This window comes from Diabrotica virgifera, chromosome 7, assembly GCF_917563875.1.
Source record: "Diabrotica virgifera virgifera chromosome 7, PGI_DIABVI_V3a".
Taxonomy (NCBI): Eukaryota; Metazoa; Arthropoda; class Insecta; order Coleoptera; family Chrysomelidae; genus Diabrotica; species Diabrotica virgifera.
Window position 1 is genome coordinate 57,264,540 of NC_065449.1, and position 20,580 is coordinate 57,285,119.

General features: G+C 32.6%; 1 protein-coding gene across 2 annotated transcripts in view; it reads right to left on the reverse strand.

Annotated features, from left to right (window-relative positions):
- Positions 1–13,596: 13,596 nt before the first annotated feature.
- Positions 13,597–20,580, reverse strand: part of LOC114330864 (venom acid phosphatase Acph-1) — an 85,528-nt gene continuing 78,544 nt past the window's right edge. Inside the window, exons 7-8 of one of the 2 annotated variants that reach the window (XM_028280286.2) lie at positions 19,095–19,233; positions 13,597–13,707 (exon numbers count right to left, since the gene is read on the reverse strand). In XM_028280286.2, the coding sequence (XP_028136087.2) occupies positions 13,634–13,707; positions 19,095–19,233 (213 nt within the window). In that variant the 3' untranslated portion in view covers positions 13,597–13,633. The remainder of the gene's footprint in view (positions 13,708–19,094; positions 19,234–20,580) is intronic. The other variant, XM_028280287.2, reaches the window with a different exon arrangement.

Consider the following 20,580-nt stretch of genomic DNA (forward strand, 5'->3'; position numbering starts at 1 on the left):
ATACTGGGTTCGTGCAACCCTTACCTTTAAAACCATTTTTCCGACAACATTATTAGGTTATAAGTAATTATATTCTTAATCAAAAAATCAAAGTGTCGGACAAAAATATTGGGGCAACTCGACGGTCGGACAAAAAATGTAATTTTTATTAGTAAACTATACTTTCAAATTATGCTGGGTTCGTGCATCCCTTATCTTTACAACCATTTTTCCGACAAAAGTAGTAGGTTACAAGTAATTATATTCTTAAACAAAAAATGTAATTGTCTGACAAAAATGTTGGGGCAAACGGACAGAAAACTTAATTCTTTTAGGCTATCGACGAGGAGGTATTATCAAAAAAAAATTTTAAAACAGTGTTTCTCGGTTACTTTTGAATCGATTTAGCTGAAAATTGGTACACACACTAAGTAAAGCATTTAAAAGGGTATGACGTGGGTCGGAACCCAAAATTTTCTAAAAAAAATTTCCGACAAGAGGGAAAATTTTAGAAAAATTGTGATCTGATAATTTGTGTACATACTCCTTGAACAACGACAAACATCGTTCTGTATTTTTTCTCGTATTAAAAAAAAAATTTCAGCACATGTATCAGGTTATAAGTAGTTATATTCCAAATCAAAAAATCTAAGTGCCCGACATAAATAGTGGGGCACATCCAAAGTCGGACAAAAAATTTAATTTTTATTAATAAACTATAATTTTAAACTATTCTGGGTTCGTGCATCCCTTATCTTTACAACCATTTTTCCGACAAAAGTAGTAGGATACAAGTAATTATACTCTTAAACAAAAAATGTAATTGTCTGACAAAAATGTTGGGGCAAACGAACAGGAAACTTAACTCTTTTAGGCTATGGACGAGGAGGTATTATCCAAAAATATTTTAAAACAGTTTTTCTCGGTTATTTTTGAATCAATTTAGCTGAAAATTGGTACAAACACTAAGTAAAACATTTAAAAGGGTATGACGTAGAGCTGTACCCAAAATTTTCCCAAAAAAATTTCCGACAAGAGGGAAAATTTTAGAAAAATTGTGATATGATATTTGCGTACATACTCTTTGAACAACGACAAACATGGTTCTGTAGTTTTTATTCTCGAAATAAAAAAAATTTCCGACACAAGTATCAGGTTATAAGTAGTTATATTACAAATAAAAAAATCTAAGTGTCCGACAAAAATATTGGGGCAAATCCAAATTCGTACAAAAAATTTAATTTTTATTGATAAACTATACTTTTAAACTATGCTGGGTTCGTGTATCCCTTATCTTTACCTCCATTTTTCCGACAAAAGTAGTTAGTTACAAGTAATTATATTCTTAAACAAAAAATGTAATTGTCTGACAAAAATCTTGGGGCAAACGAACAGAAAACTTAATTCTTTTAGGCTATCGACGAGAAGGTATTATCAAAAAAAATTTTAAAACAGTTTTCTTGGTTATTTTTGAATCGATTTAGCTCAAAATTGGTACACACACTAAGTAAAACATTTAAAAACTCAAAATTTTTCCAAAAAAATTTCCGACAAGAGGGAAAATTTTAGAAAAATTTTTATCTGATATTTGCGTACATACTCCTTGAACAACGACAAACATAGTTCTGTAGTTTTTTTTCTCGAAATAAAAAAAATTTCCGACACAAATCGGGTTATAAGTAGTTATATTCCAAATCAAAAAATCTAAGTGTCGGACAAAAATATTGGGGCAAATCCAAAGTCGGACAAAAAATTTAATGTTTATTAATAAACTATACTTTTAAATTATGCTGGGTTCGTGCATCCCTTATATTTACAACCATTTTTCCGACAAAGTAGTAAGTTACAACTAATTATATTCTTAACCAAAACATGTAACTGTCTGACAAAAATGTTGGGGCAAACGAACAGAAAACTTCATTATTTTAGGCTATCGACGAGGAGGTATTATCAAAAAAAAATTTAAAACAGTTTTTCTCGGTTATTTTTAGATCGATTTAGCTGAAAATTGTTACACACATTAAGTAAAAAATTTAAAAGGGTATGACTTGGAGAATGGAGAAGAAGACACAATGATGAACTCCAGACAATATACGGAGATGAAAACATAGTACGCTACATTAAATCAAACAGAATACGATGGGCGGGTCACGTACTAAGATCAAGTGACGAAAGACTTCTAAACGCCACATTCTGGGAAAGGCCCGATGGAAAAAGGTCAGTTGGTCGCCCAAGAAAGAGATGGAAGGACGCAGTAGCCAGCGATCTACGCAAAATGGGAGTACAGCAATAGGAAATAGCTGCTCAGGACCGACAACAATGGAGGGAAATAGTAAACGCGGCCAAGACTCACATAGAGTTGTAGAGCCAAATGATGATGATGATGATGATGACTTAGAGTTGTACCCAAAATTAATTTTGGGTATTAACTACAGTTACATTATTAACTACATTTTTTAACTACAGTTAAGAATTTAATATTCACCATTGGCGCGCATACGGGTAATATGAGCCGAAAAATACGTAATTTAATATGAAGTCAAAAATGTATAAAAATTAATTTTTTTTTAAATTGTACCAAAACGCCCCATTATTTTTGTCCGACAAGTGATCCAATATGCATTACACATGTAAAAAAACAGTACAAAATAAAAATAACATCTGTGGTAATAAATAAAATATTTTCAGGAAATTGACATTTTCAGCGCGTCCGACTGCGCATATGCCCCGTGAAAATTGTCCGACAAGGTTACCACATTATTGTAAAAAGTTTTATGGTAGATTTCGTTAAAATTAGCTATGTGGTAATAAATTTATTATTTTCATAAATTTTAAGTTATTTTTCGGGTGTAACTACAATGATATTATGCTAAAAATGATGGTGTATCGCATATTTAAAATGCGTTTATCTCGAAAACGGTTGAGTTTAGGAAGATGACAGAAGTATACCTTTTTTAAGTAAAACTAATAGGAAAATAAAAATTTTAATGTCAAAATTATACAGAGTGAGGGATAAAAAAATTGAACGTAATAAATGAGTGCTGAAAGGCATATGTGGCGCCCTCTGGGCAATGCATAATTTTTGGTAAGGAATATAGATTTCTCGACCCAAGAAACCCCCAGATATAAAATTTCATGTTGTTATCTCATACCTATCAGGAAATATTCAATAATAAATAAAAAAAAAGTTTAACTTTGTCACCCTGTATCTCGGCTATTATAAACTTTGTACTAAGGTAAGTTAGCTTAAATCGGTCTATTTTAACCTCAGGGACCTGAGGTTAAGCTATGGCCCATTCTTTACCAAACACCCTGTATGCATAAAAATTACTTTTTATTTTAATTGTACCAAAACGCCCCATTATTTTTGTCCGACAAGTGATCCAATATGCATTACACATGTAAAAGAACAGTACAAAATAAAAATGACATCTGTGGTAATAAATAAAAAATTTTCAGGAAATTGACATCTTTGGCGCGTCCGACTGCGCATATGCCCCGTGAAAATTGTCCGACAAGGTTACCACATTATTGTAAAAAGGTTTTATGATAGATACCGTTAAAATTATCGATGTGGTAATAAATTTATTATTTTCATAAATTTGACATATTTAGCGTGTCCGACGCGTCATATGCCCCAATATTTTTGTCCGACAAAATTGTTTTCGTTGTTTATATGACAAAATCCATTGATTAAAATAGAATGACCAATGTGGTAATAAATTTTTTTCTTGCATAAAATTGACAACTTCGTCACCGCTTGACAGACAAACGCCCCACTACCATAATGCGCCAAGCTCAAAATTTGTCCGACTCCACCCAAATAACAAGTACAAAAAGTTTCAACGGTGTGGTCATAAATAATAATTGTATATGCGGGCCCAAGGCCATAACCTAAAATTTAAATTTTAGTTGACAGTTGTTTGTTGTTTTAATGTCTGTGCAATATCCACTAAAAATAAACAAAATATAGAACAATAATAATAATAATTATAATGATTTTCTAAAGAAATATATGCTTTAGAAAGATGTGTTATAACCACAGCACACAAACAGTAATTACTAACACAGAATGAAATGATGTCTGAACCTAGCATGGATAATTGAAAAGCACAAATAATCCGAACATAGATTATTAAGGAAGCCGACCCGCATAGGGATAAGGCAAAGAGAATGATGAATTTGATAAATTTTTTAACTGCAGATCATACAGGTCTCTATGCAGATGATTCAACAATTATTGTTCAACTGAAGTCAGAACTCATATCCAAAATTAACTTGGTAGCACAGGAATTTACAACCTGGTGTAAAATGAACTCTTTAATGGTATATGTATATGCAAAGAAAACTATTTGTATGCAGTGCTACTCGTGCAGTAAGCCATCCCATGATTATAAGATCACAGTTAGTTCTGAGGAAATACCTTTTAGTGATACAACAGTATTTCTTGGTAGCATTCTAGAAAGTAATATGACATGGGATGAAAACATTACTAAAGTCTGCAAAAAAATGAATAAGGGTTAGTATGTGATCCTTCAGTTGAAAACTCTATTTAATACCAATCAATTGATAAGTGTGTACTATGCATTGGTTTACTCATATAATATATGAGTCATATTATAGCCTATAATGTTGTCTTGTAGGGAAACTCTTCTAGAGTTTTTGTAACTAAAAAGAGAATTCTTAGATTGATATTTAATATCTATCGATAATAGACAATCATGTCGTAAATATTTTATTGAACAAAGACTGACTTTCCATGCTTTATACATTTATAAGTGCATTATTCATGTTAAAACTAAATTTCAAAATTTTACTCTCAACTCTGTCTATCATAATTACACGACAAGGCACGGGAGGTTGATAAGCGTGTGTGTAAACATTTCACAACTCTTTTTGATACTAGTCCTGATTTTACAGGATCTAAATTTTACAATTGTTTGCCACTTGATATGAGAAATGAAAATAATATTCAAAAATAAATTAAAATCATGCTTGATCAAATTATGTGTTTACAACCTAAATGATTACTTTGACTTAATAAAAGACTACAAGGAATGAGGACCGACGGGTTCAGAGACGCTCTATATTGCATAATATCTTTTTTTATTAATTTATAGTTTGTTGATTATGTTTTATATAATTGTCCTGTATGACTTGTTGATTATGTTCTATATAACTACATATATGGCTTGTCCTATACTACTGTGCTTAGAGAAAACACTGTATCTGCAAAAATTAAATTTTTACTTCTTTCTAACCCAAATGTGCATATATATCTTATTTGCTTACTAAAAATGACGTAAGTTAAACCAAAACACATTAAACACACTGCATCTTATGCCGTATCTTGTGTAAATGTATACAAATACTTAAACAAAAATCGATTTTACTCAAATGTGATGTCTATGCAGATATGGTGTTTTCGCTAATTATGGCAGTAGGTATATCACACTGTCATCTAAATGAATTAATAAAGATATTCTATTCTATAAACAGTATTACATTTGCTTTTGTTCATTGTACACAAATTTATTTTGTAGGAACCAATCTTTAGTTTTCGTAAACAAATATTTAAAATTTTCTGTTGCTTTCTAGTTACGTTTCTTTATGAGTGTTTCCATGTTTTCTGTAGGTATCTGGTCTTATAGCATCTTCAAAGTATTTTAATTGTTGGACCTGGTGGTTTGTTAAATTTGAGTTTGATCACCAGTCTGACTTAATTTTCAAGTATATCAGGTTGTTTTCTGTTTTGTTAGGGGTTTAGTGAATGAGTTCCTAGAGTTGATCATCTTTATATAGATCCCTGCTTCTCTATTTGTTCTCAGTATTCCTGTGTATTCTCCAATAGATATGCTCTTTCATTCTCTACTCATTCTATGTAATATTTCAAAATATACTTGAGATGTACTTTTTGTAAATTTTGTAAAATAAAATAAATTTCTTTTAGATAAGTATGTGCTTTTATTTCATAAAACTTTACATAAAATAATATTTTTAACTATGGAAAATAGTGCTTTAATACTTACACATATTATTATAATCTACAAGCTACAGAAAACCCCTGGTGATATTATATTATTTTAATATGTTATTAGTTGGAAATTATAATATTTATTCAAAACATGAGAACAGCTAGTACTGCCACGATTATTGCAATTCTGTATGTATGAAATACATTAATAGCTGCCAAATATACAAAATGAAGTATGTACTGCGACAAATCTACATGAAGCTTTTAATTTAACAAAGTTTATGTAGTGGAAGATAGCTGTCAACCCTGACAAACCTCAATTCGTTTGGTTCAAGAAAAGAATAAACATGTTGGAAGAACAACCTGTCCTTAATCTTTAACTCATAAATAGAGTGGAAAAATAGCTACGGGTCACTCTAGATCTAGACAAAGTGTGTGTATGTGTGTGCAGAACACTAAGAATTTGACTAAATATTACATTTGGCATTTTTCAAATTAAAAGAGATACATCAGATAGTAGTCATGTCTTGAAAAAATTGTGTCTTCTATGAAAATAATTGAATCCCATGCTGGAACAATGTTTGCGTAACCACAATAGTTGTATGTTGGTTTTCCAGGAACAAAGTTCTACATGTGCAAAATAATGTACTGCCGAGCATTGGGAATATTAAAAGACTTTACTTGATGCATCCTATAGTCTATCATGTTATCCTCATAAAGATCCTTTTTTCAAATCATTACTACTTGCATATTTTTCTCAAGTTGTCGACAAAATCTGATTTGGCATTTACAACATTGTTCCTGCATAGGATTCAATAATAAAATAAAAATTTGAAATTGAACTATTTTGGTAACACTTGTTATATTCAATGTTTTGTCTTACTATATTATACAAGAGGAAATATCTGCATCTAATAATAACAATAAAGGTCTGCATTTTTTGTTCAAATTCAAACAATACACAAAATATAACATGATAAAATATATTCATATATCGTCGGCCTCAGTGCCAAATCTTGTACATATGTGCATGTTGTGAGATTTTTCAGGAAAAGAAAAAAACTCATATATTTTTTATCTTTATCAGAATTAATATCATTTTGCTGAAATGTGTTAAAAAGTACTATACTCTTTAAATTTAGAAATAATATTAAGAAGATTATATCAGTACAGTAGAACCTCGATTATCCGTCAGGGCACCGGACCAATGGTATGACGGATAATCGAAAAGACGGTTAACAGAATATTAAAAAAAATTAAAAATTCACAGTACAACTCTCAAATTTCATTTGTATGGTTTGTTTGACAATATAAGACGGATTTGTGTTCGTACAATCGAATCGATTTAAGATATTCTGAAATTTTTGTTTGTTTTACTGTTGCTTCACATTTTGCGACGGCTGAATTTCTTAATCGGCATAAGATCATGGAATCTACTTTATTGGCTTCTTGTTGAGAATACCACTTGATGAATTATTGCATATTCGATGCAGCTTCTCTAGATTATTTATGCAAATCTTTGTCAGTTACAATAAGTTCATCAACATAGCTACAGTCAAATTCCAAGTCTGTGTCAGCTTCTGAATCTGTTTGGTCCGCCTTTGTTGCCATTTCAACGATTTCTTTATCTGTCAGCAATGGATAGCCGTTTGTGTCCTCATCACAAATCAAATTAATTTTTTTTTGTTTTTTTCCATTAAAAGTTTTGCTTATGTAGTCGATACAACTTCTGTATGTACCCTGACGGTTAACAGAGGTGACGGTTAATGGAGAGACAGATAATCGAGGTTCGACTGTATTATGTTTTAATTATAAATAAAAAAATAGTGGATTTTGTCAATAATGTACATATGAGGTTTGGCTCTGACGATGACGATATACCTCTATGCACAAAATACTAAGAAAAAATGCTGAAGATCAGTTGGTACCGATTTCAAGAAATCAGCACCTAGACTTTTCATCTTAAGCAAGAGAAAAAAAGCACAAATTGAGCATTTTTAGATTAATACATCAATAAAAGTAGCAACATTAACGCCCGGTTTCATAATCAGTTAAAGTGGACTTTAAGTTTTAAGTTGGTACCCCTGTCAATGCAATTAATATGGGTAAATGTCAACGTTAAAGTGAACTTTAGTTAATGTTCACTTTAAGTTGATTATGAAACCGGGCGTAAATCTTCAGATTAAGGCCGGCCATTGGTAATGTTATAAGTATAGCCGATCCCATCACCTTTATAAAGTACACCACTCATAATCTAGAGCATATATGTATACCGAAAAATGCTTAACCTACTAACAATATATGTCGCTAGTTCCAGCCATATTTTTGTTATCCTACCTGTTGTGTATTGTTTATAAAAAAATGTGAAAGTTTTGCTTTTTTCTCAATAAATATAAGAGCGTTTATATCTAAATTGCTTAAGTATTTAAATGAATTTCATGATAAAATTCCGTTTAGCACTACAGTAGAAGTAATGGAAGGATATAACGTTAAAAAAATGTGAATTAATAAAGTACTTTTTGCGTGGTGTACTTTTAAAATAAATTTCTGAAATTAATAGAAATTGGCATGTGAAACGTAAATATTCGACATATAATACGAATACAGTATAGGAATCTGTAAGAATCTAAGCTCTGTTAATGTAGCCATTATGTATAAGATGTCGCTAGAAAAATATTATATACATGTGCAAAATTCAGGAGCGGTATGGCCCGTTTGAAACTTTCCTTTGGAAATTTCGGTACTGTATAGAGAGTAATACCGTTTTGAGGGATGCGGGTGGTTCATTATTGCGTACTTGGAATAATATCAGGGCCCCGTAACCGGGCGTGCAACGCGTGCGGTGCACGCGTGCGTAACCCCAATGGGGCGCCAAACCGAAGGATTGGTAAATAAGAAATATTTATTTTAAATGAGATAATCATTTTTTATATACAATTTTATTTATTTCATGAACAGCTAGAGAAATCTCAAAAATCAAATATTGTGTTATTACTGAAAAAATGATTATTATTCCCGTCCTGAAATGTTGAACGTACTCCGTCTAAAATATATTACATTTTATTGTCCCTTCCTAATTTTTTTCTTTGAAGTATGTAGATAGATTGAATTACGCTTGCCATATGAAAATCAAACATCAAATCACACTCCTTGACGACTAGAAACATAAATTAGTACCCATAACGCAACTTAGCAGTTTTACTCCTATAAAGTGAATCTTTTACTCTAATGATAATTACCCTTAAGTAAACACATACTCTATGAATTATGATTATGTATTTAACTTGGGTATTACCTTTTCCCGTAAAATTAATAATGTATTAATAATAATTAAAATTAATAATTAATAAAATTAATATGAAACCATATGGTTGCTAGTTATGCAGACACCCTATATAAAATTTGTTTGAAAACTTTGATATAACAAAATATTATTGTTTATTTACTTGAATGTATATTTTTAATTTAATACACAGGGTGCTTCATTCATGTTGCAAAAAAATTTAAGGGGAAAGACGCAAAATGTCGCCTCTCAAAATTTTCCTGTGTTTTAAATGTGTTCATTTTTTTCGAATACTGAGAAAACTAATAAGTATTTTTAAAAAAATTAAACGCAGAATGAAAGAAAACGTTATTGCCGAGGGCCGACAGTCCCTTAGAATAAATAAAAAGTTTCTTTTGAATTAAATATTTGCAATTCACTAAATTTTCTCTGTTTTCACTAAGTTTTCAGGAGAAGTTTTTTCAGGAGAAGAATAGGAGAAGTTTTAATTGTAGAACAGTTTAAAAATTTGGAACGTCAGATTACGAAAACGCTCCATGTATTTTTTCGAACAGAACTTCCAATTGATTTGTTACTGTTTCATTAAACTCTCATGCAAAAATCATATTGCTATTTATCAAAAATATAATTCCTGCCATTTGACATGTTCTTCGTGTTAAACTTATTAAAATGCCCAGTTGGTGATAATACCAGTCTGATTTTTGCATAAGAGTTTAATGAAATCGTAACAAATCAGTTGGAAGTTCTGTCAGACAAAATACATGGAACGTTTTCGTAGTCTGATGTTCCAAATTTTTAACCTGTTCCACAATTAAAGCTTCGCCTGTTTCAGTGTTCCCGTACATCAAAGTTTGTCCGACTAGACACAGTTAAGTTAAAAATTTTCAGCTTGTTATTAATCAACTTCTTTTTTGTACGCGAGATCCAAGCCTATAATTCAAATTTAACTTATAAATAAGTGATTTTTACTCAGGTCAGCCGTTATGATGAAACATTTTATTTTAGGGAATATAGTATGGTATAGTTAGACCCATACCCAGACATCCAAAGTGAAAGTTATCCTCCAACACCAAATTGTTCTATATGGTCCACATAATGTTCAGAAAAAAGTCACACCATTTTGAGCGTCGGGTTTGGGGGGGGGAGGGGGGAGAAATCGGTAAATTCGTAGTTTTTTACGTTTTTCGTCAATATTTCTAAAACTATGCGATTTAGCATGAACAACCTTCTATACAAAATTGTTCTACATTAAATTTGAAACAAAAAAGGTCCTATGCATAACCCTTCTAAAATGAACGGTTCCAAAGTTACGGAGGTAGTATGTTATAATTGGTCCAAAAAAGGCCTAACCCAGACATCCGAAGTAAAAGTTTTCCTGCAACACCAAATTGTTCTATATGGTCCACATATGAGTGATCGCGTCTAACCTTAATTTATACCGTTTTTTTTTAGTTGTTATATGCATGTTTATCCGATTTTTTTGCAGGTACGGCGAGCTCTATTTCAAAAATCTTCTAGTTTCCTCCAAATAATATTTTTTCTAGATTTTTTGTGATATTCTAAATAAAATAAGTTTCTTGACATTTTTCTCCAAAGTTAATGGTTTTAAAGTTATAAGCGATTTAAATCCGAAAAATGCCAAAACGCATTTTTGGATTTTAAATCGCTTATAACTTTAAAACTGTTAACTTTTGAGAAAAATGTCAAGAAACTTATTTTATTTAAAATGTCCCAAAAAATCTAGAAAAAATATTTTTTGGAGGAAAACTGGAGATTTTTGAAATAGAGCGCGCCGCACCGACAAAAAAATCGGATGGACATGTATATTTAACAATTAAAACACGACGGTTTAAATTAGGGTTAGACACAATCACTCTTTAGAATCTTCAAGCTGAATGTTTAAACTTCAATTTAAGAATCTGGCAACCTCAAAAGTTCTAATTTAAATATGAGTTTTTAGGCCTCGTAAATGAGCATTTTCGCACTTTTCAGATTTTAAATCGCCTATAACTCGAAAACTATCAATTTTTGAAAAAAATTACAAGATACCTTTCTTGTTTAGAATGACCCACTAAACTTAAAAATATATGTTCCGGGGCAAAAAAACGTGATCTTTTCTATTTGTTTATAAAAATTGTTTAAACAGTTTCTGCCCAAAAATTCCGCCCGGCACCCTTCAGATTTGTTTAGAGGGGACATGTTTGAATAGGAATCCACAAAGAAACCGAATCAGAAATTTTCCCAGACGGGAGCGGTCTCACCACATGGACTAAAATAGATTTCTCCAATACTTTTGGTTTAGATTTTACCACGAGATACGAGCACAGTATTTATCCAAGTAAAATTTTCAGCGAGACCCCGTCCTTAAACCGCCTACTAAAAAATTAAAAGTTCGCACCTGATATATAAAACGATTTCGAGTCATCTTAGCGAGGCCGCACCTGCATACTCTCTGTACTTAACTAAACTATCGACTCACTAAAAATTCTGCCGTTTGTGGCCTCGCTTAGATATCTATTGCGTTATTTCTCCGATAGAGGCAGCATCTCTCGGGAAAGAATCTTTTCTCTCTGTTGCGCCGGCATTTGGGGACCTCTCTTTCATACAACGGCCGGCCTTAACAAGGGCCTACACAACCTACCTGTATATTTGGATAAATATCGTTACATAATTTGTAGCATCATCCCATAAGCACAATGTAAATATGAATGAAAAGATTGCATTTATCTCAAAACTTCGTTTTTTTGGTGTTAGGCCACTGTTGCTCTGTGCCTCTTATGTCAGTTCTATAAACAGTGATGAGTGTAATAAATTAAGTTGTGAGATAAAAAGAAATAAAACTAGTGTAGGTGGAAAATTTAGCGATACAAACCTATACATTTATATTATATTTATTGTTTTCCACCTTTAGATGTATCGGACGAGTTTGGCAACTGCGACTGTGACAGTTTTAGTTGAAATACTCATCTGATACGTCTGAAGGTGGGAAACAATAAGTAAAATGTAAACTTATAAGTTTTTATCGCTAAATCTCCCACCTCCACTAGTTTCATTTCTGTTATCTCACAACTTAATGTTTCCTACCTTTGCGTTATTTTGCCGGTTATTAGGGCGCTCATCACTGTATAACTTTTTTAAAAAGATATGTTGGTAGTGAGTTGTTGATAATTTTGTGGAACAGACAAGCAGCATGTAGAAATCTTCTCTTTTCCATGCTCAACCATTTTACATGTTTTAAATTTGTTAAATTAGGAGTTCAAGAACATTATATATATATATATAAATTTGTGACAAATAGGCTGGTATCTTTTGAACCCCCCGAATTCTTCCTCTGTCATCTGATCGAATACAATGTCCATTCCACGAATATACGTCTGTTCCAGACCATCGCGACAACGAATGTTAGTGTGCAACATAAGAAGTACGAAACTAAATTGCAAATTACATTCTTGTTTATTGTAATAATTTTTAGAGCCATTTACTTTCGTACTTCTTATGTTGCACACTAAAATATTTGTTGTCGCGATGGTCTGGAACAGACGTATATTTGTGGAATGGCCCATACACAACATCACCATAGTTAAATTTTGATAGGACTAAACTTTCGCAGTTTACTTTTTACTTTGTATGACTGACAGCAGCGATTATGATTGTTCGATGCAGCAAAATTCTTCTTAAACATCCCCAACTTTTGATGAACTATCTTCTCATATTCAGTGATATTTTATTCATTGTCTTTCTAAAAATAGTATATCTGATTAGAAAATTAACATTTCTGTAGCAATTTCTGTATTTCAAGCAATTATTTTTTAATGTGACAGGCTTTATAAATTCTTTATACCTCTAAAATATTTCATTACTTACCAGTAAAATGTTATCTATCTATGCCCTCAGTTTCATTTATTTTGCTTTCAGACATATGCAGCTCTTGGGTTCTCAAGATTTTACATCTCATTTTCTATTTAAATATGTTACATCTTTCTAAAGCATATATTTCTTTAGGAAATCATAAATCATTATAATTATTATTATTATTGTTCTATATTTTGTTTATTTTGTTGAATATTGCACAGACATTAAAACAACAAACAACTGTCAAATAAAATTTAAATTCTAGGTTATATTATCTTATGATCACAGTCAGCTTTCTAACCAATCGCAAGCCGGGATTTTGTGGCCAATCATAGCCTTGCGAAATTTCTTTTTGTTTGGTGCTACAGACTCTAGTACTTGCTTACGCTTTCGCTATAAAAGTTATAGAGTCCCACTGCTGATCTATCAGTACGCTACTGCTTCGACTACAACTATTAAGGCGACATTCCATAATAGCGTCAATAGAACCATATAACAGTAAAATATATTTCAGGTTGCAATTGTTTATTTAAATACAAGTATGTTTACAATAAAAGATAAGTAAGCAATAGTAAAACCATATAATTAACCTGATAGGACATCTGAGAAGCACTGGATGCTGCAACAGATAAACAAAAGAGTTAAATTAGATATCCGTTGATAAGGTTTTTTAAGATTTTACTAACTAAAATAAAAATTAATGTTCAAGAATTTGATACAAGCTTCTCTTTAATACCAGCTATTTTGTTTTTGTATAATGGATTTTTTGACCAATATGAATACAATTTTGGTAATCTTTGCAATCACATTCACACAAGAATAGAGCCAAAAATGTCATTAATTCTTCTATATTTATCCACCCACTATATAACGAATTCTAGATTTTTGCGGTGACCACCAATATTCATTTTCTGATGTGATTATCAATTATTTTCTTGCCCAAACCACTCAACGCCATTCAAAAATAGAGTTAATAATAATCAAACGACCTTTTAACATCCATCTCAAAAAATACTTCGTTCTGATATCCAAGTTTTGAACACTGAATGTAGTATTTCTTAAGTTCTGGCTATCTATATTCGTCCATATCAAGTCATGATCAATCGCAAAATCATCCTCCCCTGAAGAACTTAGAAGAAATAATTTTTTCGATGGTGTAGTCTACTTTTCTTGAGTTTTGTAATGTTGAAGATACATTTTGTAAATTATGTTGTACTTTTGGTCATTTGCTTTCCGGAACTAGGGACCTATATAAAAATGATCAACACCACGAACTTGTTAACCAAATCCCTGACGAGGTTAAAGAAGAGCCTAATATACTCGAAAATAAAGTAAGACTCCAGGTCCAGATATGACAACAGCAGAAATGCTCAAAGTCACAGAAGAAACCAGCGTAAAATTACTTCATCTACTCTGTAACCAAATATGGCATTCCAAGCAACACGGTCTAAAGACTGGACAAAATCTACAATAACGACAATACATAAAAAAGGCAGCTTCCATAAATGCGACATAAAGAACTGTTTCTCTTATATATCATGCCAGCAAGATAATGCTATGTTTATAATCAATCACAGGCTGAAAACTTTCCTTCAAAGAGAAATTCCACAAGGGCAAACTGGATTTACCAAAAGTAGAGGCACTCGAGAACACCTGTTAAATATAATCGAAAAATGATCTGATAATCTGATAATCGAAAAATCTATGAAATTCAATATTCCACTATAAATTATGTGTTACAGATTATCGTGAAGCGTTCGACAGGGTCAAACGGAGACACTTATGGCGAATACTAAAAGAAGTAGGAGAACCACAACACCTAATTTCGCTTATAACTGAATTATACGCACTTTCAAACGAATTTCATCCAGAACGGGGTGTCAGACAAAGATGTATACTATCTCCACAAATATTCAATATATGGGGAGCATATTATGAAAAGAGCACTTGAAGAATGAGAAAAGGGCATCTTAATAAATGGTCATAAAATAAACAACCTACGTTTCGCAGATGACACAGCTCTTTTGGCAAATAGTCTTAAGCAGAGCTGATTGATCTTATACGACTGGTCGAAAATAAAAGTCAAATATTTGGTCTTCAATTAATATATCAAAGACAAAGATCATGATAGTGGATAGACTACAGAACAATCATCCACACATAACCACAATTGACCTGTTTGAGGTTGTGAGCTTATACTTATATCTGGGATCATTAATCACAAACACAGGGTCATTACAAGAAGATGTTAAACGTAGCGTAAATGTGATCTAGCAAACGTTGCCACAGCAAAAATGACCGAAATATGGAAGGACTATCAAATTTCAAGAGCGTTAAAGATGAGGTTGATCAACTGCTTAATATTCTTAATACTGACCTACGGATATGAAACTTGGACCCTAAGACAATCAGAAAGAAGAAAGATAGACACCGCTGAAACGTTCTGTTGGAGACCAATGTTACGAATTCCTTGAACCGACCGTAGGACAAATAATTCAGTTTTAAGAGATCTAAAAGTTAGCCAACGACTCTCCAGTAAAGTCCATCTACAACAATTAAAATACTTTGGACATGTTATGAGATCAAACACAGAAAACATGGAAAGACTCATTATACTAATAAATGTGGAAGGCCGAAGATCACGAGGAAGATTCCCAACAAGATGGATCGATCAAATTACAGGAATATGCAAAATGTCTATGCATGAGTTAAAAGAAATGACCAGTGACAGAGATCTTTGGAGATGCACAATACACGACATGACATCGACCGAGAGCTTTCCGGAACACATTCATTTGATAAATGGCTACTTATTTCATCATCACTACCTAAATTGTGGTTACTATTTCGATAATGTATGAATTATCTTGTCTTCTTAATAAATTTTAAGGTTTATACTATTTGACTATTTACTTATACAATCTTCTTATCTTCTTCCTTCTTGTATGTAGGCTTTAAAGCCTGTCTCTTCTTCAATATTAGCCTCCTAAATTGTTTAAATTATCGCACTATCTTTTTTTTTGGTCTGCCAACACATCTTCGTCCATTTGGTGACTTATCTCCTCCTATTCGTACTATCCTATCCTCTGCCATTCTACTAATGTGTTCGTTCCACTCCTGTTTCCGTTTTGTCACCCATCCATTTATGTCTTCTACATTGCATGATCTTCTTATGTTTTGGCTTCTTTCCCTATCCAACAGACTTTCCCCTGATGTTCGTCGAAGTATTTTCATCTCTGTTGTTTCTAGTAGTCGTCTCGTTTTAGATGTGTCAGGTCTTGTCTCCGCCGTATATGTCAATATAGGTCTAATTGCTGCTTTGTAGATTCTTGCTTTTGTGTCTTTTGTTAGGTGTTTGTTCTTCCAGATTGTGTCATTAAGAGATCCCGACACTTTACTTGCTTTTAAGCTTTGTTGTCGTACTTCCTATTCAACATCTCAGTAACTGGTTATATCTATTCCCCGATATCTAAACCTTGCTTCCTGCTTTATTATTTTCCCATCAATTTCGATTCTACATCGTAGTGGGTATTTAGATGTTGTCATGCATTTGGTTTTTTCTGCTGATATTATCATATTTTATTTCTTAGCTGTTGTATTGAATATGTGTATTAATCTTTGGAGATCGTCTTCTGTCGGCGTCGTCTGCATAACATAATATTTGGATTTCTTTTTCCCCATTCTGTAACCATGACCTTTACGTACTGCTTCTATTATTTCGTCCATTATTATATTAAAGAGAAGTGGGCTTAACGAGTCACCTTGTCTGATTTCCTTTGTACTGGTATAAACTGTGTTAGTTTTCCATTTATCTTTGCCTGTATTCGATTATGGAAGTAGATGTTTTCGATGGTTTGTAAAATATTGACTGGTATGTTTCTTCTATAGAGTAAGTGTAAGACGTCTTCGACTTGGATGCGATCGAAAGCCTTTGAGAGGTCTATAAAACATAGAGTTGCTGATTTATTGTACTCGATGGCCTTTTCTGTGATTTGTCTCAGTACAAATACGGCATCTACGCAGGATCTTCCGGATCTGAATCCTTGTTGTTCATGTGATAAAGTTGTTAGTTTATTGATTTTGTTGGTTAGGACTTTTGTGGTTAGCTTAAGTACGGTGTACAGTAGATTTAAACCTCTGTAATTGTTGGGGTCTTCTTTGTCTCCTTTCTTGAACATTGGTATTATTATACTGTTTCTCCATGCGTCTGGTATCTTACAGTGCAATATTAATTTTTGTATAAGTTTTGTCATATCTTGGGTTATACTTTCTCCTCCGTATTTTAGAAGCTCGTTGGTTATTCCGTCTGGTCCTGGACCTCGACTTTTAACCCTTCGCTTCGTTCTTCGTTAAGCGAATACATTCGATAACGAAGCGAAGGGTCAAAAATCGAGGTCCTGGTGACTTTCTATTTTTGAGCGAGTTTATGGCTATCTCTACTTCCTGAAAACTGATTTCTATCTTGTGTCTTAATTTAGGTACGTTATTGTGTTGATTATTATTTTGTGTTGATTATTATTTTCCTTTCCCTTAAACAGTTCCGTCAAGTATCTTTCCCATTCGTTTGCTGGTATGTTATTGTAGTCCTTCAATTCTGCCATTTCTTTCTGTTGGTTTCTTATGAATCTCCATATTTGTTTTTGTGTACCTTAGAAGTCGCTTTCCATCCTTTCTGTAAACTGTTCCTAGTGTTCATTTTTTGTTCTTCTTACCAACTGCTTTGTTTCATTTCGTATTCTTCTATAGGTATCTCTGGATTCTGGAGTATTTAATGTTTTATACTTCATGTAGGCCTCTCGTTTGACTTTAAATTTCTGTTTTATTTATTTTCTGAACCATGGTGTAATGTTGTTGTTTCTTTTGTTTAGAATAACTTTGCGTTTTCCTAAAGCTTCTGTTGCTGCCTCTTCAATGTGGTTTTTAATTTTCTTCTAGCTCGCTTTTATATCTTTGATGTCATCTATTTGTTGCAGCTGTATCTTCTGTGCTAGCCTCCTTTGGTTCATTTCTCTTGTAGAGTCGTTCCACAGTGATTCTACATTGAATTTTTCATCGGTGATTTCCTGTAGAAAATGTTTCGGTGTTATTCTCATTCTAATTTTTGCTAGGACTAGTTTGTGTTCACTCTCTGCGTCTGCTGAGTTTAAAGTTCGAATATCTAGAATCTGCTTTGGTGCAGTTATACAAGTTTATATTACGAATTCTATCTTATAACTAACTCTATTTACAAAATTCGTCCGTTATACATACATTCGTCCCTTATTTCTAGAATGTTCTGCCCATCTCTAGTTAGGCGCGGCATTCGGTCAATCGCACGTCTCCCCCGCCGCTGATTTCTTATCCAGAATCATTGGGCGCGTTCACCAGATGCAAACGTTGGCAATCAGTTTGCGCTTTATGGTTCTGAACGACTTGCTAACGTCAAACATGTTTGGAAAGCGGTCGCCATTTTTGCAAACATAACATATTTAAGTTGAACTTTGCAAACGTGTTGAAATATGGCGGGAATTTAAATTGTATATATTGTAAAATATATTGATAAGGGTTTTATATATAAAATAAAGGCTACTGAAGACATTCTGCTACGTTATTATCTATTAAATAAATTTTTTTTTCCTTTAATAAAAAAAATAAATTCAAAAACGTATTTATTGAGAAAATTTATTTTAGGTTACGTTCAAACCAAGCAAGCAAAATGTCAAATTTTAACCTAAACAACCATCCGTTCAGTTCGCTGTCAACAAGTTTAGAATCAAAGCGCAAACATTTGTGAATGTGTTTGCATCTGGTGAACGCAGTCAATGATGTCGATCGGTCTGTGTGGAGATGGGACCTGTTATACGAGGGTCGGTCAAAAGTATTCTTTTGTTACAATAACAAATACGAGTACCTATTATTCTGCAAGGTGACAAAAGCATCCAACCAAAAGGTATATTTAAATTTCACATCCTACTTTAAAAGAAACTTATTGCGATGGGATTGTTAATAACAAATATTAAAACTTACGCTTGGTTCCCCTACAGAGTGAGATACTTTCTGGAATATCTTCCTTGACTAAATCTTCGAACTTTTCCAAGGGACAAAAGCTGTCACAATTTGGTACCGTTAACAATTCTGGTTCATTATTATCGTTCTTAAAATAAATCTAAAAACAAAACATAACTTAATTTAAAAAAAAAACTATTTGCAGGAAAATGCCGCCTAGTATAGTTGCCATCAAGATATTTCAATAAACTTTAATCTTAAACTTATTACAAAGTCATTTGTATTTTGAGTGGTGTCGTCGTGTGGTTAAGTTTTCGGTACAGGTAGAAAGTAATCTATTGTTAATCTCTTGTTCTTTTGATTATTATACCTGCTCTTCAATATGTATACCTACCTCTCGAAATTTAACGAGACTACTCAAATACAAATAACTTTGTAACAGGATTAATGCATGGTTGCACCAACAGATATTAAGCTTAAGACGTACCTTAAGCTTAAATATAAATGTAAATCCTTATGCTGGTGTCACACTATTGCATATTTCTAATGCAAATAATGCGATAATTAAAGGTATTAGACGCTAGTGTGACTAATATGACTGACATTATATTTTCTTATTTTCTTGACATTACATTACTACTTCTAAACTGTCATTACATAGAGTATGTACAACTATAGAGCAACATCTACTTTTAACGTTGTATATTGTAACACTCTCCCTCAACGTGAAAAGTAGATAAGCCAAACAATTTTGGTTTCTTTCTAACACGTATATTGTAACGCTTATATTCTTGAACACCATCATCGCTTCTTTCTTCTCTATTAACTTCTTGATTTTCACTCGTACTTTCTGCACTTTCCATATTCTCAGATTTCACAATTTCATTGATACCATTTTTCACTTCTTCGGAGTTTTCATTTACACTAAAACATTCCCACTGATTCTGGTTCACTGATTCGGCTTTATCTTCAAAAATTTGCAAATTGCATATAACCTCAGGTTTAAATCGTACGTCGTGGCTCGATACGATTCTTCTTTCAGATGGAATCCATATTCTGAAACCATCCCTGTCATTCACGTAACCAACTTAACAACCATGTATCGCCTTGTCATCAAATTTACTGCGAAAATTTTTGTTTTGAACATAAAATTCAGTGCCAAAATATTCTTAAATGTTTCAAACTCCCAACTGGCTTTCCATACCACAATTCGTAGGGACTTTTATTCTCAATTGATGACTTTCCTGTGCGATTCAGAAGATACACTGCAGTATTGCATGCTTCTGCCCACAATTCTTTGGACAAGTTGCATGAGTTTAACATGGAACGAGCACACTCTACAATGGTACGGTTTTCCCTTTCAGCAACACCATTTTGCTGAGGTGTATAGGGTGGAGTGATACAATGCTCTATACCTCTACTTGCAAGAAGTTCAGATACCTTTCTGTTGTCAAACTCTCTCCCTCCATCACATCTCAGTTGCTTTACTACATGGCCATTTGTGTTT